The sequence below is a fragment of the Engystomops pustulosus genome, chromosome 5 (assembly GCF_040894005.1).
Source record: "Engystomops pustulosus chromosome 5, aEngPut4.maternal, whole genome shotgun sequence".
Taxonomy (NCBI): domain Eukaryota; kingdom Metazoa; phylum Chordata; class Amphibia; order Anura; family Leptodactylidae; genus Engystomops; species Engystomops pustulosus.
In genome coordinates this window covers 149,701,407-149,720,420 of record NC_092415.1, presented here as the reverse complement: position 1 = coordinate 149,720,420, position 19,014 = coordinate 149,701,407, and the positions used below count along the sequence as shown (strand labels likewise).

The 19,014-nt window shown below is 38.1% G+C and overlaps 1 protein-coding gene across 1 annotated transcript in view; it reads right to left on the bottom strand.

Annotated features, from left to right (window-relative positions):
- The window catches only part of CNTNAP2 (contactin associated protein 2), a 1,040,519-nt gene that overhangs the window by 607,599 nt on the left and 413,906 nt on the right, over positions 1-19,014 (bottom strand). Inside the window, exon 4 of the mRNA XM_072153374.1 lies at positions 8,516-8,663. Coding sequence (XP_072009475.1) covers positions 8,516-8,663 — 148 coding nt within the window. The remainder of the gene's footprint in view (positions 1-8,515; positions 8,664-19,014) is intronic.

Here is a 19,014-nt window from a genome sequence, read left to right as displayed (position 1 = left end):
TCTTTCCATTTAAAGCCTTAACTACTTAACCATTTTGCACATTCCTGACATGGCCCATTTTTTAGAATCTGACATGTGTCGCTTTATGTGGTTATGACTTTCAAACCCTTTAACACATTCAGGTATATTTGAGAGTTCTCATGACAAATTGTTCTTCATGTTAGTTGAAAAACTTGGGTGATATGCCTTGAGGTTTTTTATTAAAAAAAACAAAATTTGTCATGAGCCGTTGCCAGAAGCATAGCGAAATACTACTGCGCACATCGCCAAGTCACTGCTGCCTGTGCAAGACTATTACGTCCCACGTCTGGAAGGGTTAAAACAACATTTTAGGCTTAAAAGCTGACCAAATAGAAAATAAAATATGCCTTTTACATTATAGCTATTTTTTCTGACTGTAACAAAGTCAAAATATGTTTTACTCCCTATAGTTCCAAGACACCTCCCAGTCTCTTGTACAATATGTTGAGTATCCTTGCTCTTTTCAATTAGTATAGAATAAAGCTGGTTGCTATACAATTTGTAAGCCTTGGTCCAGTATGGAGATAGATTTATACACATAATGTACACTATGTAGTGTAGAATCCACCTGATTGTAACTTCATTTCATGTGCTTGACTAACTTTATGTTTTGTGATGCCAAACAGTCTAAAAAATGTTTTCCTCTTGATTAGTGTTGAACAGACACTACCTTTTCTTATGAATTTCACGTAAATTTAATTGGAGGCAGAAAGTATTGGACTGGACAGCTTCACTACAAATTTATATCTCAAAACAAAAATACTAAAAAAATAAATACAGAAAATCCAGTCAACAAAATTATATTATCAAATTATAACTCATTGATATGCTTTGTCCCTCCTTTCTGCTGGTGTGTCTTTCTCTTGAATTTAACTTTGTCATGTTCCATCACCGGCTGACATTAATGTATTGCTCACACTTGCCATTAGGGTTAGGTAGAGCCTTCGTACAAGTGAAGCAAATTACCTTGTAAATTGAAACTAATATTTGTTGGGCGATGTCATTCTTTTGATCACAGCAGTGTTTAATAAGATTAATGTGCACTAATGACCAACCTTGACAGGCCTTGCAGTATTCATTTTATATGCTTGGCACAAATCCACCTGAGCATACATATAATGATCCGTATGCTCAACAGAATAAATGGAAATAAATCAAAGACACCCAGATTGTCTACTCCTCTCCTTCTACCTCCCGCTTTTTTAGAACAACAGGAGAAATCTCAAGCTATTATAGTTGAAGAGACACTTTCTACACATAATAATAGTATTTAGTTAGCCCTTAAGCAGTCATGCATGAAAGCCTCATTATTTTTTTTAGACAAGACAATGCTATGATGTGAATAGTTTATCTTGTAAATCATCTCATATATTTTTCAAACACCCTCATTTTTTGACTTTTGATTGACAGACACCCCTTGTTTTTATTCTAAATACTTGTTCATAATCATTCTGCATTGGATGTTTTAATTAGTAATTACTAGATTTTTAGTTTACTAAAAAATATGAGACCATAAATGTACAAAAAAGTGTATATAAAATCAGTGACTGATTTTATATAAAAACCTTATTATATTGCTTTACTTTTTCCCAAAAACATGAACCAATAAATGTATTCCATGTCTGTCCCTTATTGATACAGAAAACTAAAATAGAGGCTGCATCATAGGCTAGTGTATGCATTTATCAAAGTTGTAAAATTAACATTCAGACGTATCCAAACATAGAATAGTCCTCTATACCAGGTGTATGCAGGTCCAAGCAGCACCCCCACTGATCAGATTTAGCTCCCATTCATTGAGATGGGAGGTAATCTATAGTAATTTTGTTTAACCAATGAAACAGTCTGCCTCCTGTCCTATTCCCTTTTTAGCAGCAGATGTTGAACCTGCACCTACCCAATATTGATATTCTCTCATCAATTATTTGGATAGTAAACACATTTATGTGTTTAGCTGAGCACCATTACGATGGATAATGCATCCAAAAGTGAAGTTTAAAAAACTGAACATGAGCTAGAAGTGCTCTGGAGGGAATCACCAGTGCTCCTCCGGGCTCCTGCTTCACAGACTATGACACGCCCCCAGAGCACGTCTTACCCAACCACTGCTCTTGCTTCTTCATAACCTGTGTCTCTCCAACTTTTACCAGCAAACCATTGCAAGACACCAAAAAGTCAAGAAAATCCAATGATAAATGTCCCCTTGTATTTCTATGTCATATTTGTCTGTTCCACGTAGTCCAATGTAACCACAGAATGTGTATATTACAAGAGCTTACAAGATGCAATCCAGGGACTGCAATAATCACCTAGACCACTTGTACTGATAGAATTTCATTTCTTACATTAACAAGAGCCAGCGCAATTCAGAATTCCTGAAGAAGTAGCAATCAATGTGATGATTGGTAGTTGTAAAATAACAGAGTAAGTCTACTAGTCAACACACTGAAAACAAATACATAAATAAAACTGCTTCTACTACATAGAATAAAAATATATTAATATATTAATCCACATTTGCTTTAGTGGGCTAGTAAAGAAAAGTAGATTATTTTATTATTATCTTTATTTATATAGCGCTATCATATTCCATTGCGCTTTACAAATCATAGGGGACATATACAAATAAATAAGACTTTACAGAGAACAAAGGTTCATATGGAACAATAGGAGTGAGGGCCCTGTTCGAGTAAACTTACATACTATGTAAGTTTAGTAAGGTTACAAACTCTGCTCAGTTGGATCATTCTTCTTATAATCTGTAATGGTTATTTATCATACACTGGTGCCAGTTGTAATCCTAAGACCCCATCACGCTGAATATATATCAAAAGGCTTCAGTCTCCTGATATACCTGGCAGGTTGCTGTGCTGGCGGCTGCTACTAACGCCAATTCTACGTCAGGCCCTGCTTGCTATAGAATTGTGTTTCATACTGCGCCCATTCTGCATTGAACGGTGCAGGATATAGTGAGCCAATTACACCGCAACCTGCATTTCCCAACACTTGTTGTTTGACTATTGCAATATTCACTTTCTAACTATCTTGCTGTAGATTATAGAAATTAAAGGTCTAAGACTTGAACATACGCACTTTCAATGCTGTGGAGTTAGGATTTGGATGTGTTTTCCCAACACTCGTTGTTTGAATTATTGGCCATACAGAGAGGTTTTCCATCCTCACTTGAGGATTTGGCGTAGTATATAATGGGGCACATTTACTTACCCGGTCCTGGCGATTCACTAAGGTAGTGCGCCCGATGTCCACCAGGTGTCGCTGGTGTGCTGTAGTCCGCTGGAGTTCACTATCCTATCGTGGGTGCAGGTAAATGCGTGTCAAGCGACACATTTAAAAAAAAAAATACAGCGTTTTTTTCGAATCCGTCGGGTTTTCTAACAGCAACGCCCCCGATTTCCGTTGCATGCATGCCTGCACCGATGCGCCACAATCCGATCACGTGCGCCAAAAACCCGGGACAATTCAGGGAAAGACGCCGCAAATTGGTAATATTCGGGAAACCCGACGAAAAAGAGTAATTCGGGCCCTTAGTAAATGACCCCACTGTATCATTTTAGTATTCATATATTTTTTGGTTTTACATACTTACTATTTTATTGATAAATTTATTAAAATATATATATATATATAGGGTCAGCTTTATCAAGCACTGGTGTTCCATGGGCCAGCACTAGTAATGTAAAATAAACTTATATAAGTACTGAAATGATTCAGAATGCTGTCAAAGACTGACATTCAATGCCTGGATCAAACATTGTACAGTGTGACGGGGCAGCACTGAGGTTGTGTTTGGTGCTGCGTAACAGATTCTGTGCACAATAGAACTTCACAATGATAATGGCTGTAGTATCTTGCAAACAAGGCGTAATGCAGTGATTGATTGCAGTGATTATTGCTGGCCAACTTACAAAATTATATATTCTTTTACCACATTCTACCCTTATATAAGTCTTCTAGAAGCAAAAACCCCCTTTGAGAGTTATTACTGCAAGTATTTCTTTAAGACTTGCTATGCAAGGTTCAAAACAGAAGATGTTACCACTAATAAAGTGAGAAAGTAATCTTCATCCACTTCAGGGACTCCTTTAATATCATTTTACTGTATTTTACATGCCCCAGAGGCAATACAAGGGTTAAATAGGTTACAAATCTATTCATTAAAAAGGGGAATTGAGGTGCTAAATGCATAGACGAGCAGATGGTTTAATTTAAAACCGACAAGTAATAATTACTAACAATTTAACCTGCAATCGGAAAAGTTTCTTTGTAAATCCCAGAGCCGTTCCATATGCTGACTAACAATGTTGCTAGAAGTGTGTATAGCTGGAGGAAGTATTTCACAGACAAATGACACAAGCGTTTGTTTATGTTGACTAAACAGTTGATCTACATAATTATGTATAAACTTAACTGAATAATTCTGGCAACACGTACACAGATAAATATACACAGGAACATATATTGCCAGTAAGGGAAAATATTGGGACTACAGTGTGTAGAAATCTCCAGTGCAGACTGCTCCAACTACTGCAGCGTTAACTGTCATTAACTGGGATAGCAATTAACACCTGCTCTACGTCTGCCATATGGGGATCCCGAAAGCCTCCCGAAAGCCAAAGGCGATGAAAGGAAATCTATCATGTATTTTAGGATCGGTAATGTTTGCTGTGAATGTAAATTTTGGTTTGAGATTAATTTAATTAGGTAAAATATTTTGCATGGCCTTTTCTGAAATATGTACAAACTAAAATTTAAGCAGGGACATTCATTAGTGTATAAATTTCAAAAGCTTGTGACTTTTTATAGAAGATACACAAGTGCCTGCACCCATTAAAGGGCGGACTAATTGATTTGGGCATGAATAGTATTATTCAGAACTTAGGGATATGTTTGGGTTTTACCTTATCTAGGTATCTTATAAGACTGGCCCTCTTATTTTCGAGACACAGTGGACCTTTTATCAAAACTGATGGGTGTTTAAAAGAAATCCAACCATTTGTACATTGGAGTTTTCAGCTGATTTCACTTACATGTTGGCATCTTCATGCTTATAAAGGCTCTGATTTTTTTTTGCCACAAAACAGTCCCATTATAGAGAAAAAAAGCTTTATGACAGTATTCAATTTAGTCTTGGCACTCCAGGGTGTCTCAAATGAGGTGTTCAGTGCTCCCTCAACACATAATTATGCACACCTCTTGCCTGTGCTTCTTCCCTCCTCCTCCCTCCCTTTCCCCTGAGAGCAACCGACTGTGATACAGGGCCTTCATGTATGTGTCCTTCATCTGTTTCGAGACTTTCCACCAATTTTTGGGCAGGAAAATAAGAGGGAAGGGGAGGAAAGAAGCGCAAACTAAAGGCATGAATAACGATGGAATAAGGGAGCACCAAAAACTGTACTAGAGAAACCCTGGAGAGCCAGAGATTAATTTGGGTATTTTAGGAGGTCTTAATCTCTGCAATTAAGCTGATATGTAAGTGAGCTCAGCTGAAAAGGTCAGTGTGCAAGTGGTTGATTTCCCTTAAAGAATAAGAGGAGACTGGAAGAGTAGACATAACTTGCCTCACATCCTTCAATACCATAGGTTCAGAACTATAAAATATTTTCTAGATGTCAAATGTCTGAGGCCACATTGTTTTATATTTGAACTCTTTATTTTAAATCTAACGTGAAAATTATTTGTTTCCGATGGATAATTTTATCTACACAAAGAGAACCACAATTGAAAGCTAAGAAGGAGGGAGGGAGGAGAGTGTGGTTTTCTTAGATGATCTGGACCAGTGGCAGGAAAATATCTGTTGAAATTTATCAACAACATTTTTGTTGTCTTAAGGGTTCTGGTGGCCTCCGCTTTACATGTGATTACAGTTAGACGTGTATGCAATTTTTGAAGGATGTGTCTGTGTAAAAAATAATTGGGGGATAATTTAAGAATAAGACAACCAATAGACTCCTGAGGTGGGAGAAAACAAATCACACAATGCTTTCTTGTTGACCTAAACCATAGATGTAGAAAACCTAAGAGCAGAATATAATTATGTTAATATAATGTAGAACCATACCCTCTTTTATTTAGCATAGTAGACACAATCATTGCATTTTTTAAAAGCCAATTAATGGTTAAGGTCTCTGAAAACATAGTAGCTGAGACAGTTTTAACAGAGATTTGTTGAAGTCTGTGTTGCTGTGATCTTATTTGTCCATGAACAATCGTCCTTCCGGGACCTTGATCATAAGGTTCTGGACGGCCATTTGCTCATGGACAGTTAGAGATCACACGACCCTCCATTTGTGGCCATTTAATGAACAAGACTTTCTGACTGATGAGGTCAGAAGGTTTCAATCTACATATCAAGAAAGCAGTGCTGAACTTCTAATAGATGAATATTAGTAAATTACCTAATAATCTGCTCCCCACACTTACATACACATTATAAAAACTGAGGTAAAGTGACCAACCCCTTTAATCAATTTGGGGGACCTACAATTGACACATTTGGTGTCTATCAGTTTGTTGTGGCAGCAATGTCCATTGTCCAAACCACTAAAACTCGGGATATGACTTCTAAAGTTGAATGTGTTTTCATTGGATATCATGTATACTACTGTGTACATTATACAAGAAGAGAATATTTCCATGAAGCTTTTGAGCAAGAGAAGCCTCTGTGCCTACGGCTCTTCATAAGTCCTTGATCTGACCTTGACAAGTTTTGTAAACTTCTCCTGAAGGTAATACTTCCACATTTTAATTATATACAGTACATGTTGTTTACGGTTGACATTTTTGAGGAAAAATGAACAAGCGCTGCACCTGATTCATTACTTCATGCAGTTCATAAATTGTTCCAATGCACACAAGTCTACTTTATTATAATTAGTTAGGTTACAAAGCAATAATTCAGCAATAAAATGCTGGAATCATTTCAATGTGATTAATTTGTCACAGGAAAATGAACACATTTTTTATTTCTATTAAAATGTTTAAAGCACCAACTTACTGAGAGCTAGTGACGCAAATATGTTCTGGAAAAAAACACATAAATCCTCAACAGACTGAATGGTGAAAACTAGTCTGGTAGCATAGGAAAAATAATGGGCACCTTGCTGTATTGTTATTCCCATTATTCAATTAAATGTATTTATTAAAATTTACAAAAAAGAGGCTTATTAGTTCTTATTTTTTTTACTTTACACTTGCTCTGCCCTATTTCTTGCATTGTCAGTCCATGCTGGAACCCATATTCTATAGTCTAGTCTCTTTTTAACTGGATATGAAACACAGATTTAAGTCTATCATTGAAATAGATTAATAAATATTACTTTTGCCTACCATTATTCTGATGTATAGCAGAACAAACCAAGGTTACACAGATAACAGTCACTCAGTTTTTAAAATAAATATCATGTAATAGAGAATAAGAAAAATATTGTGAAGCGCAGTTTTGTCTCACTTTGAGCTATATAGAAGTCAAAAAGTAAATGCCGCATGTAACATTATGACACAATTCAGATTGCCTTATCACTCATCCTTTCAACATTAGGAACAAATAAAGAAGTTATATTCAAAGGAAAACAGATTTCTTCCTGCCACTGGGACTGCAGAAATAGTATTTTATTCAGAGCAGCAGCAGCAAGCAAAATCTATGAAATAGCAATGCCTTATTCATTTTCTTTATATATTTTCAAAGAATTGAAGAGAGAATATAAAATATGGGGCATACTTAATAAACATTGTGAGCCGGCGTATTGTTGCCCCAAAATTGCTCGGGAACAGGAACGCCCAGAACCAACACACTCCCTGCTGGCAATGCCCACCATCGGGACGGCCTTGCCACACCCCTCCCCACCCCACTAACATGAAGGTGGTGAATTAGTGAGAATAAGGCCCGTTTATAAGGGGAAAAACTGGAAATTATTTCGGAAAACATACTGGGCTGGATATACAATTGTGTCTGCAACAGTTTTTTGTCTTGGTTTTGTTTGTTTTGTTGTCTTTGGAACTTGCACATGCATTTATGAAGTGTTTTCCTCGCTTTTGTGTCATGGTTGCACTTTTTCCAACACTTAAGAAAACTGTGCACCTAAAGGGGCTTGTTAGTGCTTACTCCGAGTTTGTGACACATTTATTGCTGAGCTGCATCACAAATCTAGCATAAAGAAGCATAAAGCAGCATAAAGAAAACTGTACAAAAAAAGGAACTGTGCCAAATCCTGAAAACAGAGCAGATTTACTAAGAGTGTGAGACACTATTGGATTATCTAATGCAATCTGCACAGTATAGGGACAAATTACACTGAGGCAGTTTGCACCAGTTTTGATATAGTTGGGCCACATACATGAAATCTTATCTGTTGTAAGAATGGCAGTATTTTTTTAGAACATTGTTGTTTTATCAATCTTACATGCATTTTACATGCAATTACTTTCTTTTTATCTTCACTAGAGACAACTTTACATTTTTATTGTATGAACTTACAGTATGGGCAGCCATATAGCTCAACTCTTAATCCAATCTGTCCTTCTCCACTCCAGTCCAAAGGAACGATACGCACATAGCGAGCTACTATTGGATGTTGCAACTCATGTCGGACAACAGTATCTGAGTTTATGTTACCAGGAAATGCCTGTAAGAAAATAGAAATAATTAACTTTATATAACACTGTAGCAACCTAGTATAACAGTCAGGCAAATGTATTTAAAAATCCAACTCAATACACGTTCAACAATTGTCAACAATTAAAGGGGTATTCCAGGAATATGGACGTCTGATACAAAATCCATTATTCTATAAAAAATCAAAACAAAACAAAACTCAATTTTATTAATCACAAAACAGAGAATAAATAGTTTTTTTTATGATTCACAACATTTTATGGGTTTTCTAAAGTAGGCAGAGTTATCTCCAAGATGGCCACCATCTACAACTACAACTCTCATCATCCCTTATTTCTCGGTTATAGCTCCTCTCTTATGCTCTGCTCCCAGGGATGATCTACCTTGCTCTGTTATTATAGTAATGATATGTATAACTGTCATCACTGCACATTGCCTCACTATGATGGATCTCACCACAACACTGGTCATACTGGATGCAATGCAGGCAACTGACTACAACCAAACATAGTGATGATCACATGATCTGCCCAGGCCAGTTTAAACCAGGCATAACCTGGTGGAGGTTTTAGCTTTAGTTTTCTTTTGGAGCCAATAGTTAATATGGTATTCTGGACATTCAACCCCATAGTCGCCCCTTCATTCAGAGAGGGATACAAGTTGGAAAACAAGTAAACAACATGTAAAAAAGTTTTAAAGCAATTATTAATTATGATTAGAGATGAGCGAACACTAAAATGCTCGAGTGCTCGTTAATCGAGTCGAACTTTTCCCGAGTGCTCGTATCGTATAACAAACCCCATTGAAGTCAATGGGAGACTCGAGCATTTTTCACTGAAAGAACACATTGAAAGAACACTGAAGAACACATTGTAGATATTTGCAGATGTTTTCACTGAAAGAACACATTAAAAGAACACTGAAGAACACATTGCAGATGTTTCCGTACATCTGCTAACTTACGGTGTTCTTCAGAATAGTATGTGAAGAACAATATGTGTGAAGAACACATTGCAGACACCATCGCCCAAGCTCTCATCCGACACCATCTCCCAGTACTTACAATGCTGAGAGATAGGGACGGATGGGAGGAGCCGGCCACAGCGCGGACCGGAAGCTTCCTGTGCACGGCTTCTGTGCCCCTGTAAACAAACAGGGGCATGGATAGAAGGGACCACGGCACGAGACATCGGCGGCGCCGGAGGAGGTAAGTACATGTTCATTATGTTTAACTAGCCAACCCCAGCCCGGCCCTCAGTAATTTTTAACAGCCGGATAACCCCTTTAACTATCCCACTTGGTTGAACCTCTTTAAAGGTTAAAGAAAATTATCAAATCCTCTAATGTTGTTTACAAAATAAAGATCATTTTAACCCCTTACTTTACAATTTTACTCAGTTTTATTGCTGTTTTAGCTCCTGTGGGTGGGGACTCTCTAAGCAAACACATTATGACCCATCTAGTTCTATGTTCAGAAAATGTGGTTAGATAATCAGGGTACAGGTTTATATATACTTTCATTTACCTTCTGAACATTGTACTAGTATTTGACACAGAAAGAGAAGAGACATATCAGAGATGAGGCAGATGATGAGATCCATGAGATGCATATTACACACTGTCAGCTCTGCTACATATCTGTTCTCACACTATGAGATCTCTTGTACCTCCATTCCCCTCCCATTATCTGCCTGTAGCTTGCAGCTTCTCTCTCATCACGATGTGCTGTTGCCAGGAGGAATTCAGTGTGTGTCTGTGAGCTCCATCCTGGAATGCCGGGGGAAGGGGCTAGAGGCAGAGAATATCTCAGCTGATGCACCGTCAGACAGAAAAACAAGATGGCTTCCCAGACCTTAAGTCAGAAGATACAGGGTTGGAAACCAGGGGCAACTGAAATTGTGTACACCTGGACTGACAGACACAGGTTTGAATTATATCTTGTCTTGGTGGGAATACCCCTTTAATGATAAGAAATAATCCATGTACACATGTGGTGTGCAACAATAATTAGTCATAAGTACCAGCTATAATTCCAGGTGGTTAATTAAGTATCACACCGCCTAAATACATAAGTGGTTTGTTCCACAGACATATTAAACATGTGGGACTACACAATTTATTAAGACATTAAAGAATTTTGATTAGAATCAAAAGCTTGTTGTTATTTATAAACTTTTCCTTGGCTTTGGGTGTTTATACAATTACTACAACGATGGCATACAAAGCTTAATTATAATCTGATAGTGCCAGCGACATTATCCAGCATTTCAGACATTGCTTAACATCTTGGAACTGAAAATTAAATCAAAACCTCTTTACTCTAAACACAGAATTTATCCAAAAAACCAGGCAAGTGTGTCAAGAGTCCACTGTTTATGAAGCACTGGCACTGGAGCACCATTTTGTTTTTTAATGTAGAAGGCTGAAATATGGAAGACAATCTGCTGGCTATATCTAATAGCGTGTTCCTCCAGAAATAGGATGCAATAATGAAATGTTTCACAACCATTTAAATGCAGGGGAGGCTTTGCTTTATTGTGGTTGTTTATGAAAGAAACTAAAATATTACAAGATGAGATTATGTTGTTTTTCAAATCTGGAGAATTCAGCCTGGTTCAATATGACCACTTATCTACCAGAAGACACCCTTGGGAAAGCCAAGATCTAGCACAAATACTTCTACAATTCATTTTATGAAAGTTTTTACATCTTATGCTGGTCATCAACCGATATTATGGATATTTTATTACAGACAATTAGAATTATGCAATTAGCCATAGTGCAAACCCAGAAAAATACTGTAAAATGAAATGATCAAATTTACAGTAAGCATATATCGTTGATGCACAGAATTATTATTGATAATATTAAATATGACAAAATTGCTATCAAATTATTCAATTATTTAGCTAGTGCTACTTCATTAACTTCAACACTTAAACTATATTCATACAACGAAGCCAGTTCTCGGATTTGAAAAAAAAAAGTTGTTCAAAGTTGCATCCATTTTTTTCATTAATCCTCATAAATAGTGATGAGTGGACCTGTTAAAATTTGGGTTTTTGCATAATGATTTATGCAAAATTTGTTAAAAAGTTAGAGCGCTAACTGTAATCACTCCTTAGCGCTCAACGGCCAATATAACAGACGCTGAGCGCAGCGACTTAGCGCTTAGCGTCGTATATATCGGTCGCAAGCAGCTCCTGCTTTGGTGAAGTCACCCTGTCTCGCAATAGGGTGAAGAGTGTAAGGGACGGGTGTGGATCACAAGGCAACACCCACCTGCTGACATCGTAGGACCAATTTGATTGGTCCTGCAATGTTGATTACTGAAACTGGCCGGTCAATGCAGACTGGCCAGTTACAGCGACGTAAGACAGATCATCTCATGACTCATATATATGTCATAACAGATTGTACCATGATTGATCTCAGTCATGACAGATCGTGTCATGACTGATCTATATCATGACATTTAGTGTCATGGCGGATCATGTCATAAAATATGTAGGTAGGGGGCAAATCTCCCACTATCCAACGCCACCATTCTGCATTATATAACTTACCTTACAACCTGACAGAATCAGGGCTTTGGTTTGAATGCATTTTTAAAAAAACTTGACTTGCCTGTGCTTCAGACTGCTCAGCTCTCCACCCCCACCTTTGTTCTCCTTTACAGATCCTCCCTCCTGCTCCTTTACAGAGGTCACAGCCTGGTGAGCTGACATCAGTGGGATATGGAGTAGCTTTACAGGAGCACAAAGGTTTTGGCTGAGAGCTGAGCAGTCAGCAGCACAGACCACTCACATGTTTTTTGAAATCCATCCAAACCAAGGCCGTTGGACTTCAAAGAGGATTCTGTCAGGGTGCAAGATAAGTTATAACACACAATTATATTTTAATGTAAATGCTTAGAGAAAGCAGAAACACATATTTTCAATGCAGGTGTGATGTGCTTTTACAATCTGTCTTTAGTGAAAATGAGGTCCCTGGTGACAGGTTCCCTTTAATGTGTAAACTGGCTGCGTCCTTAAGAGGTAAAACATGGGCAGCATTAAATCCCAACACCTCATAAGAGAGACCTAAAAGTCGGGCATCTCAGGGACATGAACCTATTGAGTTGCTTTACCCATCCTGCATAGCATTATTAAAATGTCCTTTGTTATGTGCAGCATCTATATATTTATATCTGTTATAAGTGAGCTTTTCATGATTTTATTACACTTATGGCTCAGAAACCTAATATGTGCAAAATAAGATTAGTGGACCCATCTAAAGACATAGAAGTAATTTATGCAACCCTTTACTAATTCCATGTACTCATTTTATTAGATACTGTGCAAAACATGGGATACCCTCAACGTTTCATAAAGAGTAATATCAAATGTCCATATACTGTTCATCCTTCAAATGTTTGCACATTGTGGCATCAATGTGAACAGTCTTATTTGTACTAGTCTCTATTGAGTGAATGCTAAGCACTTGAATTGGAAGTAGGTGTATTAAATTATTTAGAATTCCCCTTGCCTCATCTGTTTTCACATGCCTTGTTTTGCTTCTGTAATACATATTTAATGCTTAAACAATAGCCATGTTCTCCAAGTCAAATAAAACCAAGATTCCAGAATATTAGATTGTATTGAGGAAGAACTTTCTGTCTAAACTGGGTCTACTACCCAAATAGTAGAGCTTATAAAAATATGTATTTTCATCATATCAATATTTAATGTATTCTAACAATTTACAGATCAGAGCATTTGTAATGCTGCCCACAAGTTTTATGATAATTTTAGGTCCATTGTTTTATCAAAGCAATACTTTTTTATCTTTTCACTTTGGTTTTATGCATTAACCCCTTAACGCTGAAGCCACTTTTCACCTTCCTGACACGGCCCATTTTTTAAAATCTGACATGTGTCTATTTAAGTGGTTATAACTAGAGATGAGCGAGTATACTCGTCCGAGCTTGATGCTCGTTCGAGTATTAAGGTACTCGAAACGGCTCGTTGCTCGGACGAGTATTTCCCCTGCTCGAGATCGAGCATTTAATTAAAAAAACACAGTGAAGAACAGTGAAGAATAGAATAAAAATAGTGAACACAGTGAACACAGGATCATTTAAGTTAAAAACACAGTGAAGAACACAGTGAAGAATAGATTACAGATGTTCGGCACATCTGCTTACCTGTCGGAAGATATGCGCGGAACGGCAGCAGGGAGACATCAAGCAGCAGGGAGACATCAAGCAGCAGGGAGACATCAAGCAGCAGGGAGACATCAAGCAGCAGGGAGACATCAAGCAGCAGGGAGACAGACATCGGGCAGCAGCCCGGGGGACACAGACATCGGGCAGCAGCCCGGGGGACACAGACATCGGGCAGCAGCCCGGGGTACACAGACATCGGGCAGCAGCCCGGGGTACACAGACATCGGGCAGCAGCCCGGGGGACACAGACATCGGGCAGCACGGGGGACACAGACATCGGGCAGCAGCCCGGGGGACACAGACATCGGGCAGCAGCCCGGGGGACACAGACATCGGGCAGCACGGGGGACACAGACATCAGGCAGCACGGGGGACACAGACATTTGCCAGCACGGGGGACACAGACATCGGGCAGCACGGGGGAGACTTCAGTGGAAGAAGAGGAGCGGATCCCGGGACAGCGTATCACCCCGACAAGTAAGCAGATGTGCAGAACATCTGTAATCTATTCTTCACTGCGTTTTTCACTTAAATCATCCTGTGTTCACTGTTTTTATTCTATTCTTCACTGTTCTTCACATCTGCTAACTTGTCGGGAGATAATATACGCACGGAACAGTGAAGAATAGATTGCAGATGTTTGCATACATCTGCTAACTTATCAGAAGACATTCTTTTTCAGTTAATTAACACATTTTATTCCCGAACCATGGTCCCTTTGAAATATGCTCGGGTCTCCCATTGACTTCAATGGGGCTCGTTATTCGAGACGAGCACTCGAGCATCTGGAAAAGTTCGTCTCGAATAACGAGTACCCGAGCATTTTAGTGCTCGCTCATCTCTAGTTATAACTTTGGAGCGCTTTAACATATCCAGTTGATTTTGAGATTGTTTTTTCGTGACACATTGTACTTCATGCTGGTTGAGAAATTTAATCAATATATTTAGTATTTATTTATGAAATAAATGGAAATTTGGCAAAAATTTTGAGAAAAACAATGTTTTCCAAATTCAAAATTTTCTACTTTTTGGAAAGTGGGTCATATCACTAAAATAACTTGATAACTAATATTTTCCATATGTCTGCTTTAACTTGGCATCATTTTTCAAACATCTTTTCCTTTATTTAGGATGTTAGGAGGCTTATAACTTTAGGTGCAATTTTTCAGATTTTCACAAAAATCATCAAAACCTACTTTTGGAGGGTCAATTTAGTTAGAAGTGACTTTATAAGGCCTACATGACAGAAAACCCCCACAAATTACACCATTTTAGAAACTACACCCCTCAAAATATTCAAAACAACCTTTGGGAATTTTGTTAACCCTTTGAGCGTTTCATGAGGGTGAAAGATAAATGAAAGTGAAATTAGAGAAATGTAATTTTATCTCACTATAGATTCATTGAACACTAAAATTTGCACCTTCACAATGGGTTAAAAAGGAAAATGCATTTTACAATGTTTAGGTCAATTCCTCCTGAGTATGCCAATACCCATTTTGTCACTGTACACTGCTGTACGGGCACAGGGGGGCACCTGGAAGGGAAAGAGCGTTGTTTCGTTTTTGCAGGGCAAATATGGCTGAAAAAGTTTTCATGTGTCAGGATGCATTTGGAGAGCCATAATGGTACCAAAACAGAGAAAAGCCCCAACATGAGACACCATTTTGGAAAGTACACCCCTTGGAGAGTTTAGCAGCGTGTAATTTGTGTATTTTCCCCAACAGGTGTTTGATTCAATTAGGCCCCAAAAGTGAAAAAAGGTGAACATTTTCTCAAAAAAGTCACTTTTACCCCAAATTTTTGTAAGCCACAAGGGATAAAAGATAAAACAACCCCATAAATGTGTAAAACTATTTCTCCTAAGCACAGAACTGCACCACTTTTGCATATAAAGTGTTGTATGGGTGCACAGTAGGGCTCAGAAGGGAAAGAGGGGCTTTGGCCTTTTAGAAGCCAGATTTGACAATCATCCTTTACATGTGTCAGGATGCATTTGGAGAGCCCTAGTGGTACCAAAACAGAGGGGAACCCCAACAAGTGTCACCATTTTGGAAAGTGCACCCTTTGGAGAATTCAGCAAGGTGTGATATGTGTATTTTCCCCTACAGGTGTTTGCTTCAATTAGGTCCCTAAAAGGAAAAAAGTGAACATTTTCCCAAAAAAGTCACTTTTACGGCTAATTTTTGTATCCCATAAGGCATTAAAGATGAAACAACCCCAAAAAATGTGTACTAGCATTTCTCCCGAGTATAAAATTGCCCCACACATGCAAATAAAATGTTGTATGGGTACGCAGTGAAGCTCAGAAGGGAAAGAGGGGCGTTGGACTTTTAGAAGCCAAATTTGACAGACATCCTTTACATGTGTCAGCATGCATTTAGAGAGCCGTAGTGGTACCAAAACAGAGCGGAACCCCAACAAGTATCACCATTTTGGAAAGCACACCCCTTAGAGAATTTAGCAAGGTGTAATATGTGTATTTGTCCGTAAAGGTGTTTGATTTAATTAGGACTTAAATAGATAAAAGGTGAACATTTTCCTATAAAGGTCATTTTACTCCTAATTTTATATAGCCACAAGGGATAAAAAAATGTAATAACCAATCAAAATGTCTAAACCTATTTCTCTCAAGTGTAGAAGTACCCCACATGTGTATATAAAATGTTGTATGGGCGCACAGTAAAAGGAAAGGGGAATGTTTGCCTTTTAGAAGCCAGATTTGACAGAAATGTTTGACATGCATTTGGAGAACCCTAGTGGTATAAAACGGATAAGAATCCGAAAAGTGACCCTAATCTTTGAATGCACACCCCTTAGAGAATTTTGCAATGTGTAATATATGTATTTGCCCCTACAGGTGAATGATCCAATTAGGCCCTAATCATTAAAAAGGTGAAAATTTTCCTATAAATGTCACTTTACCTCTAATTTTTGTAAGCCACAAGGGGTTATATATTAAATAACTCCAAAAAGGTGTAAAACTATTTCTCCCGAGTGTAGAAGTACCCCACATGTGCATATAAAATGTATTATGGGCGCACAGTAGAGGAAAAGAGGAATGTTTGTCTTTTAGAGGCCAAATTTGTAAGAAATCCTTCACATGTGTCAGGATGCATTTGGAGAGCCGTAGTGGTACCAAAACAGAGGAAAACCCGAAAAGTGACCCTAATTGTTGAATGTACACCCCTTGGGGAATATAGCAAGGTGTAATATGTGGTGTAGTGTAATACACGTGGTGAAATGAGCATTTTGAACATATAGGTGGTTTCCAAATACGATGTGCAATGGAGTCCAAGATGGAAATTTCAATTATTTCTGGAAAGTTCAGTGCCCGTTATGTGGCGCCCCTTATGAAATAATGGAGGGGTATAGGGAGCAACGGGACATAACAGTTGTTACAATTATTCATTTTACCGAAATTAATTCACAATAGGTTGGGCGTGAATTGTGAATGTCTAGTGTATAAGGAGGTAGTATATATCAAGGGACCAACTAAACTTTTGTCACTCTGGAGTTGTCGCAGGTCTCTTAGTAGTATGTAGTGTCCATCCTAACTCCTCTTTTGGAACAGACTCTTTATTGAGTCCTATCATTGGAAGCAGCAGAATTCACCGGGAAAATGCTGCCCTGGCAAAATACAGGAACATCTAAACCAGAGATACTGGGGCCCCGTCCTTCTTGTCCCAATATTAGTTTCCTAATATCTTTCTCTTGAAAACGGAGAAATGATACGGCAGGACATGCACATTGGAACAGCACGTAAGAGTTGTACAGCATCATCTGAACAATGTGCACGGCCAGCGCTTTTCTTCGTTTTAGTAGGGAAATTATCGCCAAGTGTTGCTCTTATTCACCTTAGCGATGCCCATTGTGACAAATATTGCTGCTTTTGGCTGGACCAAATCGACCAGCCAATAGCGGCAAACATGGACAGAGGAGGGCAACAAAACCCCTCTGGACCGCAAGGCACAATTGGTGGCTTTCAGGAACAGCCGCCACCCTGCCCCGATCACCGTGTCTACAGACATAGTGACCGGTATTACTGACGTCATAAGTAAATTCGCTGCTATTGGCTCGTCTGAATTGATGAGCCAATAGCAGCAATAATAAACTGGGGTTGTGTGGGGGGAACGTAACCCTTCTGGTCCATGGGGCAGGATGGATGGCTGTCAGGAACAGCTGCCGTCTTACCCCAATCAGTGAACAGCCGCCGTCTTACCCTGACCGGTGTTGTAAAGTCACTACTCGCCGCACCGTTCTATAACAACGCTCGTTAGGAATAGGCTATACAATCTTTATTTATTTTTTAAGCAATTTAGACAAATAAGGGCTTATTTTTTGCGAGACGAGATGCACTGTAAAAAAAACTTAATTTTAGTGGGTTTTTAGCTTATTGAAGCAATTTTATTAACTTTTTACGTGTGGAGGAAAATAAAATCATCAATTCTTGTTTTGGATTTTTAGCATTTTTTGGGGGGGGGGTGTTCACTGTAGCATAACAATAATATATTATCTTTATTCTACGGATCACTACGATTACGGTGATACCTCATTTATATAGTTTTATTTTTATTTTTCCAATTTTATTGAAGGAAAACTAGAATAGAAAAAATTGCATTTGTTTTAGTATTGCCATTTTTATAATTGGCATAATTATAGTATTTTTTGGTTTACGGAGCTGGTTGTAAGCTTATTTTTTGCGTGACAAGTTGCTCTTTTTATTGGTATCATTTTGGTGCTTGTAACTTTTTCGGATCACTTTTTAGAACATTTTTTGTAAAGCAATTTGATAAAAAGTTTTAATTTTTGGCAAGTTTTTGGGGTTTTTTTTTACCACGTTCACCGAGCGGGTCCAATTATGATTAGGATTTATTGTACAGATTGTTACGGACGCAGCGATACCAAATAAGTGGGGTTTTTTCGTGATTTAGTGTTTTTTATACTTTATTACTTGTGTAAAGGGAAATGTGGTGTTTGGGGGAGCTTTCACTTTCTTTTATTATTTATTTTTATTGTAAAAAACCTTTATTTATTCATTTTTACTTTTTTTACAGTAACTGACATCTAAGCTTGAACAAGTGATCTTCTGATCACTTGTTCAAGCTTTTTTACAGATTACACAGTGCAATACAGATGTATTGCACTGTGTAAT